The 23,340-nt window shown below is 38.7% G+C and overlaps 1 protein-coding gene and 1 pseudogene across 1 annotated transcript in view; both read left to right on the plus strand.

Moving 5' to 3' along the window:
* The window catches only part of Ccdc171 (coiled-coil domain containing 171), a 349,604-nt gene that overhangs the window by 165,976 nt on the left and 160,288 nt on the right, over positions 1 to 23,340 (plus strand). The window contains exons 19-20 of the mRNA XM_021161203.2: positions 272 to 454; positions 2,222 to 2,407. Of these exons, the coding sequence (XP_021016862.1) occupies positions 272 to 454; positions 2,222 to 2,407 (369 nt within the window). The remainder of the gene's footprint in view (positions 1 to 271; positions 455 to 2,221; positions 2,408 to 23,340) is intronic.
* On the plus strand, positions 6,939 to 7,692 carry LOC110293274 (annotated as a pseudogene).

Genomic DNA, 23,340 nt, shown 5'->3' on the forward strand with positions numbered 1-23,340 from the left:
TTTCATTTCATAGTGACTTTAGGATTTGTGAGTTAGACCGTGTTTCAGACTCATATAATTCAAATCAATTCTATGTGAATAATTAAGTTTCACAAAGCTTTTAATAAAATAAAGCCCCTTGAATACATTTACTTATCTGATTTAGAAATAGCTAGTATTGTTTGTTTGTATAATGTTTGAGTTACATTTAGTTTAGTAAAATACTCATTGCTATTGACTTATTAGTAAATTAATGACTGATGTTTCTAACTGTATTCTTATTTAACAACAGAAAAGCACTGCAGCGTTACAAAAGCAAATATTTGGGTTTACGCAAAGGCTGCACGCAGCCGAGGTTGAGCGCCGCTCCCTGCGCCTCGAGGTGACAGAATACAAACGGACCGTGCATGAGATGAAAAAGGAGCTGGACAAGTCACAGAGTTTGCAAACACAGTTAAATGAATTCAAGCACTCTGTAAGCCAACGATGGCCGTGTGATACCTTCCTCTCCATCTCTTCCTGATTGTTTGAATATTAGAAATAATTCAAAGTCTCTTGGTTTTAATTTTTTTCCAATTTTATTTTTTATTGAAAATAGATTTTTTTCAGACAGTGTATCCTGATTAGTTCCCCCTCCCCCATCGCTTTCCGGAACTCCATTTCCTCTCCTACCCGAATCCTTACCCTTTCTTTGTCTTTTTCATTAGCAAACAGGCCATCTAAAAATAGTAAAACAAACAGAGTAGAGCAAAGCAAGCAAACATACATTAAAAAAAACCAAGCCAAAGAAAAGATACAAGGGACATATAGACACAGAGATACATATGTTCATACAGGAATCCTATATAACACACACTTGAAAGTATAATATATATAGAAAGAACCTGGAAGGTTAAAGACAAAAACCTCCAAAAATGCCATGGAGGTTTTGTGTGTGTGTGTGTGTGTGTGTGTTGGCCATCGGCTGCTGAGCACAGAGCCTGCCCTTAGGGCTCTGACTACCCAGTATCTTACTAATTAGTTAGTTAATTAATTAATTATCAGTGTGTGTGTATATGGGTGTAAAGTAAAAACTTAAGGGTTTTTTTGACAGTTGGTTGGATGGTGTTTTGCATGGGCAAACATGTGAAAGGCGTGCTTTCCTGAAGCTGATGTAGGTGAAAGACTAAGGCAGACGAAATGAAGGAACATTTAGCTGAAACAGACACAAGAAAAAAGGTGGTCTGTTAAACACGTGAAAGGACATGTGTTGAAGGATTCTTTGCTAACAACACACGTTAAGGTTGTTAGCCTTACGTTGTGTAATTGAGTTGCATTTGTCAGGACTCCATAGAGAGAAACAGACCAAAAAACTTCTGGTGGTGTGCTGCAGTTTCTTGCAAGTCGTCCTTTATGTTATGGCATAAAGAATATTCTTTAATTATTCTCTGTGTTGGGTGAGAAAGCTGAATGAGTTCCTAGTTCCATGCAGATACCTCCTTGCAAGATGTGTATGGGCAAGAGAACAAGCAAGGCGAATCTTGATAATGACTGTGGGAAAAAGAAAAGAAGGCAGCATGACAGTGTGAGCGAGGTTGGGAACTGCCAGACAGAGGGCACTGGGCCAGAGAGGGCCATCTGAGACGGAGCCCACTGAACACACACATAGGGACCATCCGAATACTTACGGGCATTTGAATATCTTTCTTAAAGACTTTGAGCCTTTTAATCATCGTCTTTACAAAAAGCTTGGGATTTCAAGTGTTAAGATTTTGACTAAAAAGATAACATTAAAAGTATGATTGTTATACTTTAAAAACTAAAGTGATAGTTTACCCTGACCTTTTATTTTGAGGAAAACAAATTTTGTGTTTTGTTTTATAGTAAATTCTTAGAAATGTTTGCACTATATTGTTTTGCAGATTTATACACACACACACACACACACACACACACACACACACACACACTTTTTTTCCATGTACACTGAGTGAGTGTATGTGTCCAGGTGCCTATGGAGGCCAGAAGAAGACATAAGATCCCCTGGAGCTGGAGTCCCACATGGTTGTGAACCTCTCCCTCCATCTTGTGGGTGCTGGGAACTGAACTCTGGCCTTCTAGAAGAGCAGTAAGTGCTCTTAAGCACGGAGCCATCTCTCCAACCCCACTTATAGTCATTATGTTGGTAAACGCAGCTCTGAAAGAACAAACAAAACAGCAATACAATTGGCTTGCGACTGAGTTTTCTCTCTTCTTTTTAAAGAAATTGATCACCCACGAGAAGTTTGAAAGTGCATGTGAAGAACTCAACAATGCATTGCTTCGGGAACAGCAGGCACAAATGCTGCTGAATGAACAGGCCCAGCAACTGCAGGAGCTGAACTATAGACTTGAACTGCACTCCAGCGAGGAAGCTGACAAAAACCAGACTCTTGGAGAAGCTGTTAAGGTAGAACATCTCTTGTATCATGAGTTGTTTGTTTGCTCTTTGCGTGGATCCTGGTGTGTTTGTGTGTGTGCCATGCATAGCTCCCGGACAGGGGACAGATCCATAGGTCTGAAATCTTTCTCTGTAAATGGCTTATAAGGATGGTATGGAATGCCATCGTAACAACAGGCTGTGAGGACATATATGGAAACTGTAAAGGTGGGTTTTAATGGCTCGTTGAATACAAAGTATGTGTTTTTCCAGTAATACTTTTTTAAAAGTGTTTTTTTATTGAAAACAGCTTTTTATATCATATATTCTGATCATGGTTCCTCTCCCCCATTTCCTCTCAAATCTTCCCCATCAGCCTAGCTACCAAGTCCATACTCTTTATTTCTCTTTCTTTAGAAAACTCAGGCAAACAAAAAAACCAAAACCAGAATAATGAGAAAAGGGAAAAAAAACCCACAAGAACCATCTCTCCACAGTATACAAACACAAGTTCAGAAACCATAATATATAAGCAAAAGATCAGTAAGATAAAAATGCCCAAACAAAACCATATGAGTGAAAACATCTACAAAACTACCATTGAGTTCATTCTGTGTTGACTGTCTACTACCTGCCCTCAGGTGTGGTTGATTTATGTAGTAAGATTCCATTGGAAAAACCTAATTTTTCCTTTGCAAGTGGATGTCAGTTGGAGAGTGCTTCTTGCTAGGGATAGGAGTCTATGGCCGGCTTCTCCCTCTCAGCATTGAGATCCTGTTTGACTTGAACCTTGCACTCCCTGAGCACTGCCACAGTCTGTGAGTTCATGTTTGCTTCAGTCCTGTTGTGTCTGAGGAGCCAGTGTTTCCTTAGTGTCCTCTTTCCCCACTGGCTTTTACAGTCTTTGTGTGTCCTCTTCCACATAGCTCCCTGAATCCTGAGGGGAGGGGTTTGATGAAGACAATCTCATTTAGGATTGAATCGTCAAAGTTTCTTACTCTGCACATGGGCCTCTGTATTAGTTTGTATCTACTGTAAGAGGAAGTTTCTCTGTTGATGGCTTAGAGAGGCACTGATCTATGGGTATAGCAGAATACCACTAGTCGTTAGTTTTTTGCTATGTTTATTTGGTTTCCTTCTAGGCCCATGTCCACCTAGGTAGTGTCAGGCATGGTTTCCATCTTGTAGAGAGTGGTTGGTTACTCCCACAACCTATGCACCACTATTGCAACAGCATACCATGAAGGCAGGTCACTTGAGTAGATTTCAGGGTTGGAAGCTGGATTGGTAGTTACTTTTCTCCTCCGATAGTATTCAGAGCACCATCTAGTACCATGAATACTAACTAGTCAGTCGGGGTGAAGGCTCTAGTTAGGCACCAACTCAGCTTCTCTGTGTTTAATGAGATATGTGAATGCTGTCTTCAGCAATAGGGCTTTACCGTCAGTTTGTGATAAATAATTTGGCCACATATCCTATTCTGTCAAATTGTTCTCTAATTTGTCATTTTTTTTCCTGCCCCTCAATCAGATGCCACTTTCATCTTACATGGCTGTTTCCTTCTACAGACTAATCTTACCTTCATTGTTAGGGATGAAAGGTGTGTACTAAGGGCATGTCTGTATCCAGCCAGATCACACTGTAATCCAGAGCGTATCTGCATTCTGGCCAGATCATATAGACTTAGAAGGTCTTTGGATGTGATCCCTTGCCAGAGAGGCCCATGTTTCTCGGTTAAAATTCCTCTACACTCTTAACTTTTTCTCCCTCTCCCTATTTAATCCTCCTGTTCCTGTCTCCCCTGTCTTTCCATGACTACACATTCTATTTCTCCTTTCTTGGATGCCCCTAGTTCTTTACTGTACACCTAACTTCAGTGGTCATATGAATTGTTGAATGCCTATCAAAAGCTTAAGAGCTAGCATTCACACATAGGAGAATGCATAAATACTTGCATCTGGGGGGGGGGTGTCCTAGATTACCTCCCTCAGGACGAATTTTCCTTTGATTTGTGATTTTTTTCCTTTCTCTATTCCTATTTTCTTATATTTGTCTTTTCATAGTGTCCTAGATTTCTTGGATATTTTGTGACTGAATGTTTTTAGATTTAACATTTTTTTTTTTTTTTTGGACTGAGGTATCCATTTCTTCTACCTTCAGTGCCTGAGATTCTGTCTTCCCTGTTTTGTAGTCTGTCGGTGAGGCTTGCCTCTGAGATTCTTGTTTGACTTCTTAAAATTTTCACTTCCAGTTTTATTTTTGTTTGGGTTTCTTTAATGATTCTGTTTCTTTGCATTCTCCTTTTATACCACAAGTTGTTTTCATATTTTATTTTACTGTTTGTGTTTTCACATACTTCTTTCATATCTTTTTCATTCACATCTTCCTCAAGGTCCTTGAACATACTCAAAATTGTTTTGAAGTCCTTGCCTTGTGCTTGAGCCATAATACACTTCTCAGGGCCTTCTGAAGCAGGGTTACAGTAGGGGCATATTGTTTTGGCTGTTAAATTTTGGAGTTAGGATGATTGAGGTGATTCTAGGTGCTCAGGTCTGGTCTAGTCTTTGTTGAGTGGGTGCTCTGTTGATTAGTTTTTGTGGCCCATTCTAGATCTTAGGAAAATGTGGTAGCTGTGGGTGGCCTAGCAGAGAATGCTTCTTCAGCTTGTTGGGTGGCTAGAGATGGGGTAGGAGAAAGGCTGAGAGGGGCTTCAGGACAGATCTTTGGGGATCCTGTCCACACCATCAGGCAGGCCCCCAGGGAGTTGGGGATATGGTGGGAGGAGAGCCTCCTACAAGTGCTCTGCAGTGAAACAAAGGGTGACCTGGAGAAACAGGGATGAAAGGGTTATGGGACTCTGGGTCTGCACCAAGTATCCAGTGAATGACTTTAGGTGGGAGGAGGGCCACCTGCAAGCAGGCTGTTGCAGGGATGAGGGTGAGAATGGAGCTGGTAATGCTGGACAGGAAGGAGAGTGTGATTCACCTACCTGAGTCCTAGCTGTTTGGCCACTCTGATCTCAGGTAGATGTTTTTAGGCATCAGGGGATGACACAAAGGAATGGGGATGGGATAGAAGGGAGGGCTGAGAGCGTCCACAGGAAGGAGCAAAGCTGCATGCGTACCAAGGTCTGGCAGAGTCCCCATTAATGGGTTTTGAAATTGGATTATTTAATATATGTAACATTTTTACTTTTTTCCTTTTTGATTGACAGCATTTTTATACTTGTGGTTGGAAAGATTGTGTTGTGTATAGAACTTTTCCTGGGGAGATGCAACACACATATCTACTCATCCTGGATAGGGAATCCACGATTGATCAAAGTGTGGATACTACCAGAGTCCAACATGGTGAACCAATGAGTTTTAGTGAGGTTACTTACAGGAGTATGGGTGGGGGGGGTTACTAAAAGAGCAGAAATGACTCAAAGACAGCTGCATCACCAAGGCCCACCCCAGCATGGGTGACATTTCATAAAGCTGGGAACCTGGAGCATGCTGCACAGCCTTTAGGCACCTCAACAGGTTGGAGAGTGTTCTACTAAGTGACTCGGGTCTAAACGTCTTCTAGGCAGCTGGTCTGGATTCGGCATCTTCTTTGCAGCTTTTGCTCTTCTGAGAGTCTCCGTGGCAGTTTGGTTTGGCTAAGAGTCTTTTCTTCAGCTTGGTTTATCTGAGAGTGCCTGTCATCACCTTTATTGCTTACTCTGGGAGGGAGGGGCCTAGTAAATCGGGTTGGTCTCAGGGACTTCCTGAAGCTAATTTGACTTGTCTATCTCTCTGCTTAAAGAGCTTCCTGATGGAATTTTTCAATTCAGAGGAAACTGTTATACAACAGATAGCTCAGTGGTAAACTCCTTTCCAAGTGAGAAGCAGAACTTGATCCTCAGCACCCAAGTTAAAAAGCCAAGTGTGCTGGCATGCTTGTAATGACGTGCTGACGAGGCAGAAACAGTTGGATTCCTGGTCCTTGCTGGCCAGCCAGAATTGCCTAATCAGTGAACTCAGGCTAGTGAGCAGTGCTATGTCAAAAAGCAAAGTGACAGGCCTGAGAAATGAAGGATCATTTCAGCATAATTAATGTATTTATTATTTACATATTTCTTTGTAGCCACATCATTTAACATCCACTCTTTTAGTAATTTTGAAATAACATTATTAGCTATAGTCACTGAAGAATGGAGTACCAGGATTTATTCTTCATGTCTGGCTATAACCATTTAACCAACACTCTCCCCTTTCCAGACTCTGTTTAGGAAGGGACATATCTGTATTTTATTAAGTTAGGTTATTGTTAATAAATTCAGATTTACCCCATATTCTCCCTCATCTTCATTCATTCCCTGCCCCCCAGAGAAGTATAAGATATCTATATCTAAATCTTTATATACTTATCTGTAATTTCTTAATCAAGACTAACTCTTAGATGAGGAATTACTTGGTGAAAAGCCACAAACTATTAGACCTGGCAGAACTGAAGTGTGCAGGCGGGAGACTGCAGGATCCGCGGCCCTGAGCACCTGAGTGGTAAACTCCTCTAGTTTCCGATTAAATCTAAAAAAATGGCCTCCAATAAAACTACATTGCAAAAAATGGGAAAGAAACAAAATGAAAAGACTAAAACGGTTGAAGAGGCAGAGCCTGAAGAATTTGTGGTAGAGAAAGTAATGTCGTATAGTGAATGGGAAGGTGGAGGATGTCCTGAAGTGGAAGGGCTTCACAGATGCTGATAATACTTGGGAACCAGGAGAAAATTTAGATTCTCCAGAGTTAATTGAAGCATTTTCTTTTCTTTTCTTTCTTTCTTTCTTTCTTTTCTTTCTTTTTTTTTTTTTTTTTGAGACAGGGTTTCTCTGTATCGCCCTGGCTGTTCTGGAACTCACTCTGTAGACCAGGCTGGCCTCGAACTCGGACATCCACCTGCCTCTGCCTCTCAAGTGCTGGGATTAAAGGCGTGCACCACCACTGCCCAGCTAATTGAAGCATTTTTTAATTCTCAAAAAGCTGATTAAAAAAAAAAAGATGGTACAAAAAGGAAATCTTTATCCGACCGTGAATCTGATGATAGCAAATCGAAGAAGATGAGAGATGGCTGCTAACAAACCAAGGGGCTTCGCTAGAGGTCTTGATCCTGAATGAATAGTTGGTGCCACAGACAGCAGTGGAGAATTAGTGTTTCTCATGAAATGGAATGACTCGGATGAGGCTGACTTGGTGCTGGCAAAGAAGGCGAATATGAAGCGTCCTCAGATTGTCACTACCTTCTATGAGGAGAGGCTGACTTGGCATTCTTGTCCCGAAGATGAAGCACAGTAATTGTTTCCATTTATATATAAAAATAAAAATCTGGATCTTAGGTTTTGAATTACTAGTGTGGAAAAAAATAGCAATCTAATGAAAATCAAGTTTGATATGCTGGTTTTGAAAGTATTGACAGTAGTTGGGATATTTTTGTTTTTTGTTCTTCATCAAAAGGCACTGATTCCTTTGAGCAAGTAAGAGCTTTCTGTAGTTGCTTCCCTTAACAATAGAATATTTGATACCATGTTGTATTTCCTCAGCTTTGAAGAACAGCTTTTCTTAAACACTGGGGAGATTTTACAGTCATTACTCAAGTCAGAACTTATTTTTAACTGGGACACAGTAGGACCATTCTGGGTTTTTTGTTTTGTTTGTTTGTTTGTTTGTGGTGTATGCATAAAACACTTACATAACTTGTTTGTTTCATCTTGTTTTTAATGCTCAAACGAACTGAAGATAAAAATACAAGTTGACAGGATTCCCTCATTGGGAACATTTTCCTGAAACCATAACCTTTCAGATTAAGCAGATTCTGCAATTTATTGGATAGTTTACAGGCAACCACATCAGAATTGATGTATGATCATGTAAATACAGTGCTTTATTTACAGAAAGTTGTCCACTTCACCTTCAGAAAATGGAATTAGACAAAGTAATAGTGTGATTTAATAACAAGACTTGGGCCGAGTGTGGTGGCGCATGCCTTTAATCCCAGCACTCTAGAGGCAGGTGGAGCTCTGATTTAAGAGGCCAGCTGGTCTGCAGAGGCAGGTCCAGGTCGGCCATTCTGTGTAAAGGTTCCTCTGGTGAACCAACCCTTTGTAGAAAGTTAAAGTCTCTACTAAAAGGTTATGATTCGTGGAATCTGTTTGATGTGGAAATAGAATCGTGGTTGGAGCTGACGTTGGCAGTTTAAGACCCACTGACTAAGTGAGTGAACAAAATTTGCTAATATTATTTAATGACCTGCATGCTTTTTCTTTACCCTGACTCATTCCGTACTGGTAGGATCAGTCTTTTCAGTATTTGGGTTCTGGTTCAATGAGCCAGAAAAGTAACTTTGTAGTATCAGAATGCCATCCAACTGTATATTTACTTTATTGTAAATAATGGTGAACAGTGGTCAATAAATAGTTTTATATTCCTTTAAAAAGCCACAAACTATTTTATTTTTGAGATAGAGTCTTGCCATAAAAGGTCAGACTGACGTTGACATCATGATTCCCATGTGTTAGTCTTCCGAGCACAGAGATTCAGGCATGCGCCACCACACCTGGTCTCCCACGGACATTTTTAAAGTGCGTGTATTATCAGTTGGCTCACAGCAAGTTTTTAATGAATGACATTAGTTCTTAGATGTTTGAGAACTATACAGTTGTCCAACCTGGCAATTACTATTTCTATAATTTATGCCAACTTAATACATATGTTTGTTATTTTAATTTATATTTCTTTGATTATTAATCAAGTTCAACACTTTTGCAAGTATACTTGTCATTAAATATTTTTGTGCTTCCTATACTATAAATAGGTAATATAATTGACGGAGTCATACGGGAGTCTCTCTGTAAGTGTTGGCACTTATGTTCTTGTATCATATCTTCCAGCTGAGAGAGTTCTTATGTTAGTTTCTTTAACATATGAGTCATTTAAATATTGTTGTCAGGAGTGGAAAATTGTTTAATTACTATCTCTTAATTAGAACTAGCAGGTGGTAATGTAAAAATGTTCTCTTGTGGGAGGTAGCATGGTTCAGTGGAAAAAACCAACTGGCCTTGGAACAGGGATTCTCTAATTCAAATCCCAGTTCTGTCACTCTAGCAATCTACTTAACCTTTCTCAGCCTTACTTTCTCCTGCAGAGACAGGGATAATGATACCCAAGTTACAGGATTTTCCTGAGACTAAATTAAGATACCATTTGAAAGCAATTATATACTTGATAAATATTCTTCTGTGGTTTTCATAAGACTTTAAAACAATAAGATTTGTATCTTTGTATTTATAAAATAAAACATACTCATGAATAGAAGATACAGAAAATACAGATGAATAAAACCGTTACCTATGCTATATTATCTGAAAGTCGCTACATCTTAAGGCTTTTAGTTTAGTTGTTTCTTTATGTTTACTTATTGATTATTTAGTGTGTATGGCTGTGTCAGGTGGTGGAAGGAAAGAACAACCCCCACAAGTTGTCCTCTGGCCTGCACATTCAAGCAGTGGTATACATGTGCCCACACACATACATGATATACACACATAATAAATAAATTTAAAAAAAGGACATTTGTTTTTGTGTTTTAGTTGGATTTTGAAGAGTGTCAATGGGATTTTATTCCTAGATTATACATATTTTAAAAATCATGAATTAATAGCCACCAAACTGTAAGGAAATATAAAAAAGAAAAAAATTCATCATATATTATATTTATATATATTTACATATTAGAAACCCCTCAAAAGGAATATACTGGTTGATTTTTATCTTTTTCAGAAAAAGCCAGAATGATCCTCTTAAAATATGGTTAATATATATTGCCAATATAAGCATCAGGAACTGAACCCCAATGCTGTACAATTGTATCAAAGTAAAACCAGTGAACGCTTAAGCAAGAGACGGACTATCGAGGCCATACATCACTAACAGAACTAGACAAAGTGCTCCTAACTCTCAAGTAATATTGTCTTGTTCTCTTTACTCTAAGTGAAAGATACTAACATAATTCCACACCTAAGTCTTTGAAAAGCAAATCTGGTAATTTAGAAATAAAAAGGAATGTGAAATAATATTGATGCTACCTTAACTTTAGGAACTAAAAATAAAATTCTGCATATCATTTGATTACATGAAAGATACTCAGGTAAGACAACAAACCCCTATCCCTGGAAGGCTTCATCTGTCTCCAAAATACAGGTGGTTAACACTGACACCATTGCATACACTAGTAAGATTTTGCTGAAAGGACCCAGATATAGCTGTCTCTTGTGAGACAATGCCGGGGCCTAGCAAACACAGAAGTGGATGTTCACAGTCAGCTAGTGGTTGGATCACAGGGCCCCCAATGGAGGAGCTAGAGAAAGTACCCAAGGAGCTAAAGGGATCTGCAACGCTATAGGTGGAACAACATTATGAAGTAACCAGTACCCCAGAGCTCTTGACTCTAGCTGCATATGTATCAAAAGATGGCCTAGTCGTCCATCACTGGAAAGAGAGGCCCATTGGACTTGCAAACTTTATATGCCCCAGTACAGGGGAATGCCAGGGCCAAAAAGTGGTAGGGGGTGGGTAGGGGAGTGGGGTGGGAGTGTATTGGGGACTTTTTGGATAGCATTGGAAATGTAAATGAGGAAAATACCTAATAAAAAATTAAAAAAAAAGAATGTAAATTGAACTCTTTTTTTAATATTTTTTTTATTACATATTTTCCTCAATTTGAACTCTTAAATGCCACTGAGTCTTTACCTAGTCTGGGCTTTAAGAATATGCATGGGCATTTCAGGTTTTATTAGCTGAATGAGGACGTTTTGAATTCTCTTAAAAGTCACCCGATTATTAAATAACAATGTTTATTTTTAAAACTAACAATTTGTTGTGTCTTATTACACATTACACAGTCCTAAAGGTGCAGCTCTGATGTCTGTGAGCTGTGGACCAAGTATTCTGTTCTCAGTTCTGTAGCATAGAACAGTGATTAGAAATGTAAAGAGATACCCACATCGATATTCTGTTTTTGTTTTTCCAACTGATTCTGGTGTCCATTGAGTGATGTATCTCTTAAATGTTGGGGGAGTGGCAAGTCAGAACCCGTTATCTGGCTTTTGTTTTGTCCATAGCTTAGATTTGTTCCATTGTTAAAACTGTCCCTCACCCCAAATGGTGTGACACATACTCATGTATAAACTGTTAAAATGAGCATATTTGTGTTTATTGTTTTTAACATTGCCAAGGTGCTATGGGAAATTAAAATTACAAAATTAGAAAAAAATAAAATTATTGAAAAACAAAAACAAAACCCAAAATAAACAAAAAAAATCACGAATTGATGTTGGATATTGAAAAATGTATTCCGTGAACTCATTGAGATAATTGTATGTTTTTTCTTTCTTACTACATTATGTTATGTTAAATTGCATCATGCTATGGCCTGTGAGCTAAGGATTTTTACATACTTGAAAAATTGCAAGCAAACATAAAACAAAAGAGTAAGTAATAAAGACAGTTCATGGCTCAGTCCTACATGGAGTGGTGGTGCCTTAGTCCTTTCTTTGGTTGCTATAACACCACAAGCTTGGTAATTCATACAAAGAGAGATTTATTTTTCAAGTTCTACCATGAAGGTGAGGCATGTGGTGAAGGCCTTTCTGCACCATCCTGTGGCCCAGTGCAGAGTGGGAGACAGCACGGGTGCAGGAGAAAGGGAAGGTGGCCAAACGTACTTTTAAGGAGTTCACTTCCACGACAACTAATCTAGTCCCTTGATAATGACATTAATCCTTTCATGAGGATAGAGTCTCCATGATCCAATACCTTAAAAGATTTTCAGTTTTTCAATATAAGCATGTTGGAAATTAATTTTCTAACACATTTAAATGATGGTAAGTGGAAGCTCTGTAGAGACAGTATAACAAGTGAAGTTTGTGGTAAACAACCCGGATTAAAGACAGAGGATATTTCAGTATTGGAAATAAGGAGGCAGGAATGGAAGTCTAAGTATAAATAGCTCATTGGAGCTTGTAGACAGGTTGTAGGCTAGAATTGATAATCAAGACAGGAAAATTTGGGCCTTATAACTCATGACTTAGAGAACATGTATTTTCATGGTGCTAGAAGTCAGGCAGGGCTCCTGTGAGAGCATATTTACTGGACACGTGGGACCTTGGCAGCTGCTCTGGGGACTGGGTAGGAAATAACTCACTAAAGCACAGACTCCACAGTCTTTCCACTTATAAATATAGAATCTAGTGTATACTACCATGATGATTCAAGGATGATTTAGCTGAGAAATTACCTTGAAAGTGGTCTAGCTTTTGTATTCCTATAAAGAGCCTAGAAATCATTAAGCAAGGATGCTACTGTAGGGTAGAGAACAAAGAATTTAGCATCACAAGTCACATGATTGAACATCAAATAAGAAAATTTGTACCTTAAGTGGTGCAAATTTGTAATTTTATTATTTTAATTTTTTATTATTTTACTTGTTTATTTTATTCTCAGTTAAATTCTCACAAATTGAATCTAAGAGCACATCAAATGATTATCCACTGTGATCTAGTAGACTTCATCACAGGGATATAGCGATGGCACAATATATGTAAAGCGATAAATGTATTACAGTGTATAAACAAACTGAAAGAAGAAAAAAACCCCACACGATCATCTCAGTCTTTGATAAAATATAACACCCCTCCATGATAAATGTCCTGGAGAGACTAGGAATACAAGGGGCATACCTCAATATAACACAGAGTGACTTACAGCAAGCCCACAGCCAACCTAAACAGCAACAAACCCAAAGCATTTCTACTAAACTCAGCACCAAGACAAGGCTGTTCACTGTCTCCATATTTATTCAATATAGTACTTGAAGTCTTAGCTTATTAAAACAACTGAAGGACAATAAGGGAACACAAATAAGAAAGGAAGAAGTCAAAAGTATCTTTATTTGTAGATGGTATGATTGCATATATAAATGACCCAAAAAGCCCCACCAGGAAACTCAGACAGCCGATAAGCACTTTTAGCTAAGTAGCAAAATCCAGAATTAACCCCCAGATCAGTAGCCTCCCCATATAAAAATGACAAATGAAAAAAGAAATTAGAGAGCTGTTGCCTTTCACAAAAGCCTCAAATAATATCTCAGCACAATCCTACGCAATCAAGTGAATAAACAGATGACACATGGGCAACAGTAACTGAACTCAGTGTGTGTTACACACATGCACACACACACACACACACACACACACACACACACCAACTATAGCAGAGGAGGTTGTAAATTTCAGAGTGGGTGGCAAATAGGAGTAGTTGGAGAAGGGAGAGGGAAAGGGAGAGATGGGGTTAATATAGTGCGTTCTTTTTTTTTTTTTTTTTGGTTTTTCGAGACAGGGTTTCTCTGCATAGCCCTGGCTGTCCTGGAACTCACTTTGTAGACCAGGCTGGCCTCGAACTCAGAAATCCGCCTGCCTCTGCCTCCCGAGTGCTGGGATTAAAGGCGTGCGCCACCACGCCCGGCTCCTATAGTGCGTTCTTATACGAAATTCTCAAACATTTAATTGATCCTGGTATGTATAGTGAAGTTTGTTTCAGCTATAAAGAACAAAGTCAGGTTTTCAGGACAATAGTTGTAACTAAAGATAATCATTAAGTGGATCAAGTCAGTCTCACAAAGACAAATCTATATCTTCTCTCATTTGTGGGCCCGAGATTTCATAATATATTATGCACATATACACACTCATATATACATATGTAAATATATAATACATGTGTACACACATATATGTATATAACATGAAATTAGAAATATAACTGCATATGGAGACAGGAGAAATAATAGGGAGGTGAAAAAAGAGGGCAAAAGAGTGTGAACCCAAAAGTAATTTATATACTTGTATGAAAATATCCTTTTGTAACCCAGTTCTGTGAATATATGTTAATGAAAAGAAAAAATATATGAAGCAATTTAAGCATCTTTTAATGGACACACCCAGAGTATAATAATAATGTCTATCATATAATTCATTTTCATGAGGCAGGATTACTGCCATCATTACTTAATTTAGAATCTTATCTTTTTTTAAACTTTAATCCCGTATGTTTTTATCTTCCTAATGGGTTACACTATTGAGACCTACAGGGTAGTCAATTATAGTTGAAGGTCAAGGAAGAAGAATTAAGAAAGCAACAGTGTTTATATCTCTTTATAAATAATAGCTTAGCAGAAAATTCAATTTAGAAGCTGAAAGATTCATAAAATGACATTCTCAGTTTTGTTAACCTGAACAACAGAAAAACACAAAGCCTGTCTTCTTAGTTTAAGCTTAGGACATGTGTTGTTGTTTTCAAAGTGCATATTTTCATAGGTAACTAAATATTGTTTTCATCCTTAAATTTGTTCTCAGTTGTTATTTGAAACTAAAACTATCACTTCTTAATTGAGCATTTTGATTAGATTACATTTTAAACATTATTTTATATTATGTAGTTCAACTTACTTTGCACAATTATTTTATAGGCATCTTAGCTTGTCTTTTGTAACCAAGCATGCTTATTATAAAATTAACAAACAAAATCCTTTATGCAGTCTCACTTATCATTTGTATATAACCATTATTAAAAATTCCCCAACCAATTTAGAGAGATGCTGTATTTTGTGTTCAGTTTTTTAGGTAGCAGAGGCATTGTTTTCATTAGCATGTAGTGTGCCTCATCTGGCACACATTGGAATATAGAGTGGAGGTATGCTAAAGCAGAAACAAAGACATGAGGAGGTTACATTTGACTCCTGACTGAATGTGACGCTGCTTCCAGCAGGGCAGCAGGAGTCAGGATGCTGAGGCTCTGCTTTGCTTTGGAAGGTCGATATGAGGGACATGAGTTAAGGACCATCCTTTAGCATCTGGGCTTATGGGTTTATGGACTTGCCATTCAGGAACAGTTATTGGGATTACTTAAAACTTAGTTTTTTTTTTTTAGATAACAAAATAAAGATATTAAAAATCCTTCAAAGTATATTTATGCAATATTTTGTCTCATGAATGTGCTACAATGTGTTTAATCATTTTCCTGTTGATGGATAGTCACGTTGTAGCATTTTCACCATTAAAACTTCAGAGTACACTTTCTGATTATCCAACACCAAATGGTCAGCTCTGAAAACATGCATACCAACATACATACCAGCAACAGTAAGCAGACTGAGCAGGCTGGATGTATGCATTTAGTTCCCGCCCTCGTTCCTCCTTCCCCACTCTGTGTGTGTGTTTCTCTGCCTGTCTTTGCATCTCGGTCTGTCAGTGTATAGAAGAAGCCATGAATTTGAAAGACAATAGGAAGGTCTGTGGAAGGATTTGGAGAGAAGGGAAGGGGAAAATGATGTAATTATATTACAATGTCAAAACCCACGAAAGTAAGTAAAAACCCCATTCTGATGCAGTTAATTCTGTGCTCATGACTTTAATCCCAGCACTTGGGGACAGAGATAGGCATCTCACTGTGACATTTAGTCTAGCCTGCTCTAATATTTCAAACAAAACAAACACACCAGATGAACATCATGTTGATTATATACTCAGAAAAGATCTCTCAAGCAGGGGAATTACTAAGTCAAAAATACTGGTGTATTTTTTCCTTTAAATCGTTGACTAGGGCTTTTATTATAGGTCCCATATTTTTCTTCACATGTGTAGGAACACCCCTCTAATCCCATACTTATTTGTATTAGGTATGAATATTACAATACCGGAAGCAGCACATCAAAATCAAGATCTTCCAACAGACCAGAAAAGCATGTTGTCCCATTTTTCATTAATCATAAAAAGGAGCAATGTGTTTAAAACTCCCCCACAGATGGTTGTTGTTCATCTATGTTTATGCAGTGAGTTTGTTACTTTAGAGAAGAAATCCGATGCCATTGAGCCTGTATGCTCAGGTCAACATGATACAAAGACTTGTATTGTTTTAATTGTCAGTCACAACACGCTCAGATGAGTATTATAGCTGCTTAAGCAAAACACAAATAATTTCAAAAACTGGATGTTATTCTTGCTGAAGTTGCCTTCTATAGAAGTTAAGCACTTGGGCTATGTTGTTGGTAAGCTTGATTGTCTTTCCCCTCTTCATACCTTTAAGGGGTTTTTATGCTGAAAAATTATAACCCTGATTTGTTATGCCTGGAGATCTCCGTATTTCACATTTGAAAAGAAGAAATAATTCACACATACTTGAAGAGAAACTCGATAAGCCTGGCACAATTTGCATGTTATGGGAAGCTTTGCCTGCTAGAGTAAGGAGAATCCCTGTATGGCGTGTCACTTCTCAGAGATTGTTCACATACAGAAATCCTACCAGCAGTTAGCATGCCTTTCTTGATCATGCCTCCTAATGAACTGATGCTAACCAGCGTGCCCAGGAGTGCCGAGCCTCCCAGCCATGGCATAATTAACCAGCTCAAACAGCACAGAAGTTATTTCTGAGTTCTACAAGAAATTGTACAACTCATAATCAAAAGTAACACTTTTCAATGAAAAAAAGAACTAGGAGACACTGAACCCCCTCAACCTTTTTTCCTGTTGGGTTGTGGACCCCAGGCCTCATGCATGCCAGACAGACGCTGTACTTCTGAGGTACACAGCCAGCTGAACAAACAGGCTTTTCAGTTTTCAAATCATATTCAGTACACACACACACACACACACACACCATTCTACAGTGCATACATACAGGTGTCAGTAGATATGCTATACAAGTTTACATTTTATAATGTATGTTTATATACTTTATATAACATAACTTATATAGAGTGCAATTATATATTGTATTTATATAGACTTTTCAGTAAGTAAATTTGTGTAATTTGTAAATATGTATGTGTGTCTTAGTGTTTCTATTGCTGCAACAAAACACTATGACCAAAAAGCAAGTTGGGGAGGAAAGATTTTTTGGTTTATACTTTGAGATCATAGTCCATCACTGGAGGAAGTCAGGGCCAGAAGTCAAGCAGCAATGGAACCTGGAGGCAAGAGCTGAGAAGCCACAGAGGGGTGCTGCTTACTGGCTTACTCCCCATGGCTTGCGCAGCCCCGCTGTCTTATAGAACCCAGGGGCACCAGCCCAGGGATGGCACCACCCACAATGGGCTGGGCCTTCTGCTATTGACCACTAACTGAGAAAATACCTTACAGCTGGATCTCATGGAGTCATCTTCTCAACTGATGCTCCTTCCTCGATGATGACTCTAAATTGAGTTAAGTTGACACACAAAACCAGCCAGTACAATGTGTGTGCATATTCTTGTTGTTAGAAACTTATTCTGTGACATATTTAGGCATTGTCTTTGTTATATATACTTTTTTATGTGTGTCATTGTTTTGCCTGTATGCATATGCATGTGCACCAGGTATGCACGTGTGCCAGTGGAGGCCAGAAGAGGACATTGATATCCCTAGAACTGGGGTTCCAGATGCTCGTGAGCCACCTTGTGGATTCTGGGAACTGAACCAAGGTCTGCTGCAAGAGCAGAAAGTGCTTTTAACCCTAGCCCATTTATCCAGTGTACATGTCCAGTTTTCTGTCTGTCACTTCCAACAGCTAATGCTGTGCTGCCCCCAAGGGTTGCAGGTTCCTTCATTCACATGGTCTCAGCTGGATCTTTAAAACCTGTCTTAGATAAAATTGTGAATATTACAGAACTTTTCTTTTTTTCTGTAATTTAGATATACTTTTTTTTTTAGTACACAAAAAAGCAATTCTTGTGCAAATCTGGTTGATTTCTTCAAAATATTTCTAAAAAAAAGCCCTTTGATAGTGTGTATGTGTGACTTGGCACTCTTTGTGAGTCATTTACTGTTTCCTGTATTATACTGTTCTTAATACTCTGATTAGAATAATTATGTCTATAGTCTTTCTGCTCCCCTCTTCCATGATGTTCCCTGAGACTTATGTGAATGAGTTCTGTTGTATGGATCTGTTGGCACTGATCTCCACATAATCCAGTGATCGATGCGCTATGGGGTTTTCTATAATAGTTTCTATTTGCTGTAAAGAGGTCCTTCCTTGAATGAGAACCACATCTAGTTTTGTGTGTAAGGGTCAGTCTTAGAATGCAGGGAGGAAATTTCTGGGTTAGTAAAATGATGGTATGGATTCTCTTCTAAGATCTATGACCTCACTAGCCCTGGCTACGTGGCTAGGTTTCTAGACATGATTTAGCTCCTATTGAGTGTTTCTTCAGTAGGACTAACTGTTGGGTATCACGAAGATATGAGTACCACTACTGCACCTTTAGAAATATCTTGCCATGATGGTCATTGCGATGGTCATTCATTGGCAGCATAGCTTGTTAGGACTATGGTTGTCACCCTTCCTTGGCAACTTACTTTCTGGTACTGTAGAAGCCATACTGCAGGAAGGAGGGTAGATCCAGCTTGGATTTTCTGACTCCTGTGCCCTGAGTGTGTGATGTCTTCAGCCATAGGGGATTATCTTCAGCCAGTAAGAGGCAAGCAAGAGCAACAGCAACGCCCTGTATTGTTATGGGAGTCACCTGGGCTGCTCTGAACAAGTTGGGTGGAAGTTTCATAGACCTAGTGCTGTTGAGGGTTTGGCTCTGGTGGGGAGCATTTCAGCTCAAGTGGCACAACCTCATTAAAAAGTATGTATGTATACACCTGTATGTATTATGTATAATTTTATGAAATAATAAAATAACATGATCCCTTGGGACTTTATTAATACCCTTGGAATTATTGGTCTTTCCTCACTCATTTTCTTCTATACTGACCTCCCTCTTCCTCTCAAATTGGAGCCCCCACCTTCTGTTTTTTCCCATTTAACCTTTTTTAATTCCCGGACTCTGCGATTCCTCTCTTTGTTGCCCCTCATGGTCACTTTTTGCTTTCCTGTGTTTTTTAACCAGCACAGGAGAGGTTTGAAGAGGGGACCTGGACATGGAGGAATGGGGAAGGACAGGGAACAGGGAATGATGTAATTATATCTTAATCCAGTATTCAATAAAAAGAAAGGTTCCTTCTAATGCACTTTTCCTCTGGTGCTGTTTCCTCCGAGTACTCAGGTCATTGCCAGGATTCCAGCGTGGCCCAGGGTACTGTTCGGAGAGCGTTGTTAATGTACACAGCTTTGAGACCTCACGCATACTGGCTCTTAAATTTTTTTTTTCTCGATACTCAGACTTTAATGATAGTGATCTGTTTATTATTCTTAGAAAAGTAATATTAATTGAATAGATTTGATTTTTTTCGCTGTTCTATTTAACTCTTTCAAAGTTACCCTTTTGGTATGAAAACAGTAAAAGCATTAAATTGGATATTCCCTTCCCCTTCTCTGACTGGATCTCAGAGAATACTTTTCATTTCGTGCTGTTATAAATACAGTCTCTAATGTACTATGTTTTCAGAATTCAGATTTCTAAAGTCCTTTCCCTTAAACATACCAATTATATGGTTGACAACTAAAAGTATAGACATGGGTTAAAGTGATCTGGCAGAAGGCTGATCCTACCATGAATTCAGAGACTATTTCTTTGATAATGTAAAGGCAAGGCGACTGTCATCCCTAGGGATTCTCAGGAAGACCTTGAATCTTGTCAATGATGTAGCCACTGTAAGGAGGGCCTTACGTTCTCTGTAATCCTCAGAATTCCCTCACATATAATACATATAAATTATAAATACCATCATAGTGTAAGGATGAATGTTCCCTAAAGGCACATATGTTTGAGTACTTGGTCTTCTGTGGCTCTTGTATGTCTTTATGTTTACATACTCTGTTCTTTTGTTTTAGATTTGTAAAATTCACCTTTCTCTTTAGAACTTCTAGTGATATGTTTTATATCTTTTAATCTATTGTTCTTTTCTATAACATCTTTAGAAAATAGTTTTCTTCTTAAGTTGTAGTCTGCTACCCTGTGTTTATGGTGGTTCGAATAGGTATGCCCCCATAGACTCATGTGTTTGAATGCTTGGCCCATAGGGAGTGGCCATTTTAGTGGATGTGGCCTTATTGGAGTGTGTGAGGCCTTGTTGGAGGAAGTGTGTCACTCTGGAGATAGGCTTTGAGATCTTATACATGCCCAAGCCATGCTTAGTGGGACAGTTTCCTGCTGCCTGAAGATAAAGATGCAGAACTTTCTGTTTCTAGCACAGTGCCAGCCTGGATGCTGCTGTGCTTCCTGCCATGATAATGGACAGAACCTCTGAACCTGTAAGCCAGCCCCAAATAAATGTTGTCCTTTTAAGAGTTGCCATGATCATGGCATCTCTTGACAACAATGAAATCCTAACTAAGACAGTGTTTAACAAACAATAAACTAATACTTATATCCCCTTCAGTTTATTGAATACTCTTCCTTTTGAATAACATATCTATGTCATCTTTCCCATTTTTTCTTTTGATCTTCCTTTTCATGTTGGATGGTATAGAAGAATATACATAAAAAGCCCAACCACAACAATATTTGTGGTCCTACAAGAGCTCCTTGAATCTTGCAGCTTCCTTTATGACATAGATCTATTTCCCTTTGCTTGAATTCCTGCGAGTTTTTTTTTTTTTTTTTTTTTTTTGGTTTTTCGAGACAGGGTTTCTCTGTGTAGTCCTGGCTGTCCTGGAACTCATTCTGTAGACCAGGCTGGCCTCGAACTCAGAAATCCGCCTGCCTCTGCCTCCCAAGTGCTGGGATTAAAGGCGTGCGCCACCACGCCCGGCGAATTCCTGCGAGTTCTAATGAAATAATGCATCATGGCTTTTGAGAATTCATCATATACAGCTTGATTCATATCCTCACTATTTGACTTAATTTCTTGTTTTTCATTCCCCTCTTTCTCTTCTCTTAATCTTTCTCTTCTTTGTTGAAACATAGCTATCATTCTCACTTCTCTTGAGTCATACTGTAAACTATGAATACTTGTGTTTAGCTAATGGCCTAGCTAAGGTCTGATGCAACAAACTACTAACAGTAGCCAGATATGTGAATGAATCTTGAGATGATTGTATACCGGCCTTCAGCCACGCTGTGCCTACTATGGAGAAGAGTATAGCCATCTCTGTATGCTGTGTTCTGTGTTCTGATGGATAGGGAATGCACATGACCCTAAGAAAGAGTAGTTTGACACCAGTACATTTTGGAGTAATTTGTTATGTAGTCCTAGTAACTGGTACAAAGGATTTCATCAAATTTATTGGAAGATTTATTTGAGCATTTACATTTCAGAATGAAGGAAAAGGAGAGCTAATTAGGGGTCCTTTGTATGTAGGCAAGTCTTGGTGACTGATTGGTTCGCTTTAGAGTGAATGGGCTGATGAGCCCCAGAGAGTGTGCAAATTTCCTTCTTGGCACCAGCATTCAGAGCTAGTTGCTTATTTAGCCCTTGGAGAACTCTTCTAATTTCTGTTAGTTTTGGTTTGTTTTGTGGAGTAAAGCCACCAGTCCTGCACAGGTTTATGTGTTTGTGGTGGGTTCTCTACGATTGGGGGAATGGAAAATAGGTGGTTGGTTATTCCGAGTACAGTCTTTCTTTTCATTTTTGTTCCCTATTCCTTGATTTACTTCCATCTTACATTTCTAAACATCAAATTTTCTCTCTCTGTACAAATCTTCAACAAATACTCCAGCTGAAGACAATTTCCCTGCTTCTGACATAGAGCTTGGTACAAAGATGAGCTGTCTCCTTGAACTGGACTCCTCTTGAGTTAGTTTATGAGCTACAAATGCTTGTTTACTTAATTGTGTGTGTGTGTGTACACACCATGTGTGTGCATGCCCATGGGGGACAGAAGAGAGCATCGGATCTGTGTGAACGATTATGATTTGAATTTCATCTTATTTTGAGATCATAAATTTGAGGAGATGTGTAGTTGGTGGTAGTATAAAGTGTGAAACGTCTTGAGGGTGTGAAAGTAAGATCATACACATTTGGAAGACCCAAAGATAGAGAGGAAGGGAGGAGAACAGGACTGAGAGAAATCTTTCAGATGTTAAGAATTCATGGGAACTCTTTAGCAATGTCTTATAACCAGAGATCCTAGACAGTGGCTTTGAACATACTGGAAAGCTCTGAAAACATTTCTGTTTATTATATAGTCTTGTTTTATATGTAGAAACTTGAGAAGATTAGTTTTCAAAAGAAAGACCAAAAACATACCTATCCCTGAACTGAGAGAAATATTTGCATATGTAAATGGAATACAGAAGAGAGGGCCATAGAAGTGGAGAGGGCAATAGAAGCCCAAATATTATTTGTAAAAAAAAAACCCTATAGGTTGCTGGTGGTTAAATTTTAAAACAAAATTTTCTGTACGATGTTTTCCTTTTTCTAAAATTACAGAGCAGGAAAAGAACTAGCATTTTTTTTTTTGGCTCTATAGGTTTATGAATCCTTAGTTTACAGATGAAGTTCCTTCTCTTGATCGGCATCCAGAAGAAACTGGAAACTGTGCCCTGTCATTTAGAGCACTGGCTCTGCAGGGAGAATTATGAGACTGCAGATCAGATTTCATGTGACAAACAATGGGACACATTTTTGTTGACCAAGTGCCTGCTTTCTGATGGAACCCTCAAGTACATTATTGTTTACATTATTCACATGAGCAGATCATATAGGCAAGATAATTTTCTTTTATAGATTTGGAAGTCAAATGAGACATGGGTGTTAGTGTTTGACCAAGTTCTCTCTGCTAGTAGTCATTGGAATAGGGACATGTATTTAGATGTGTGTACGCTAAGATACCTACTCAGTTTATTACATTCAGTAGTAGATATGCATTTTTTCCCTTTGAGAAAGTAGCCAGGAAAAGGATTCATGATCACCTGAAGGAGCGCCGTGGTCAGCTACAGTCTGAGGAAGTTAAGAGCAGTCACCTGGCTCTCCGATCAGAAAAGCGCCAGGGTAGCTAGGGCGCAGGGTCGGCTGACACTCGCAAGCT

Source organism: Mus caroli, chromosome 4 (genome assembly GCF_900094665.2).
Source record: "Mus caroli chromosome 4, CAROLI_EIJ_v1.1, whole genome shotgun sequence".
NCBI classification, from domain to species: domain Eukaryota; kingdom Metazoa; phylum Chordata; class Mammalia; order Rodentia; family Muridae; genus Mus; species Mus caroli.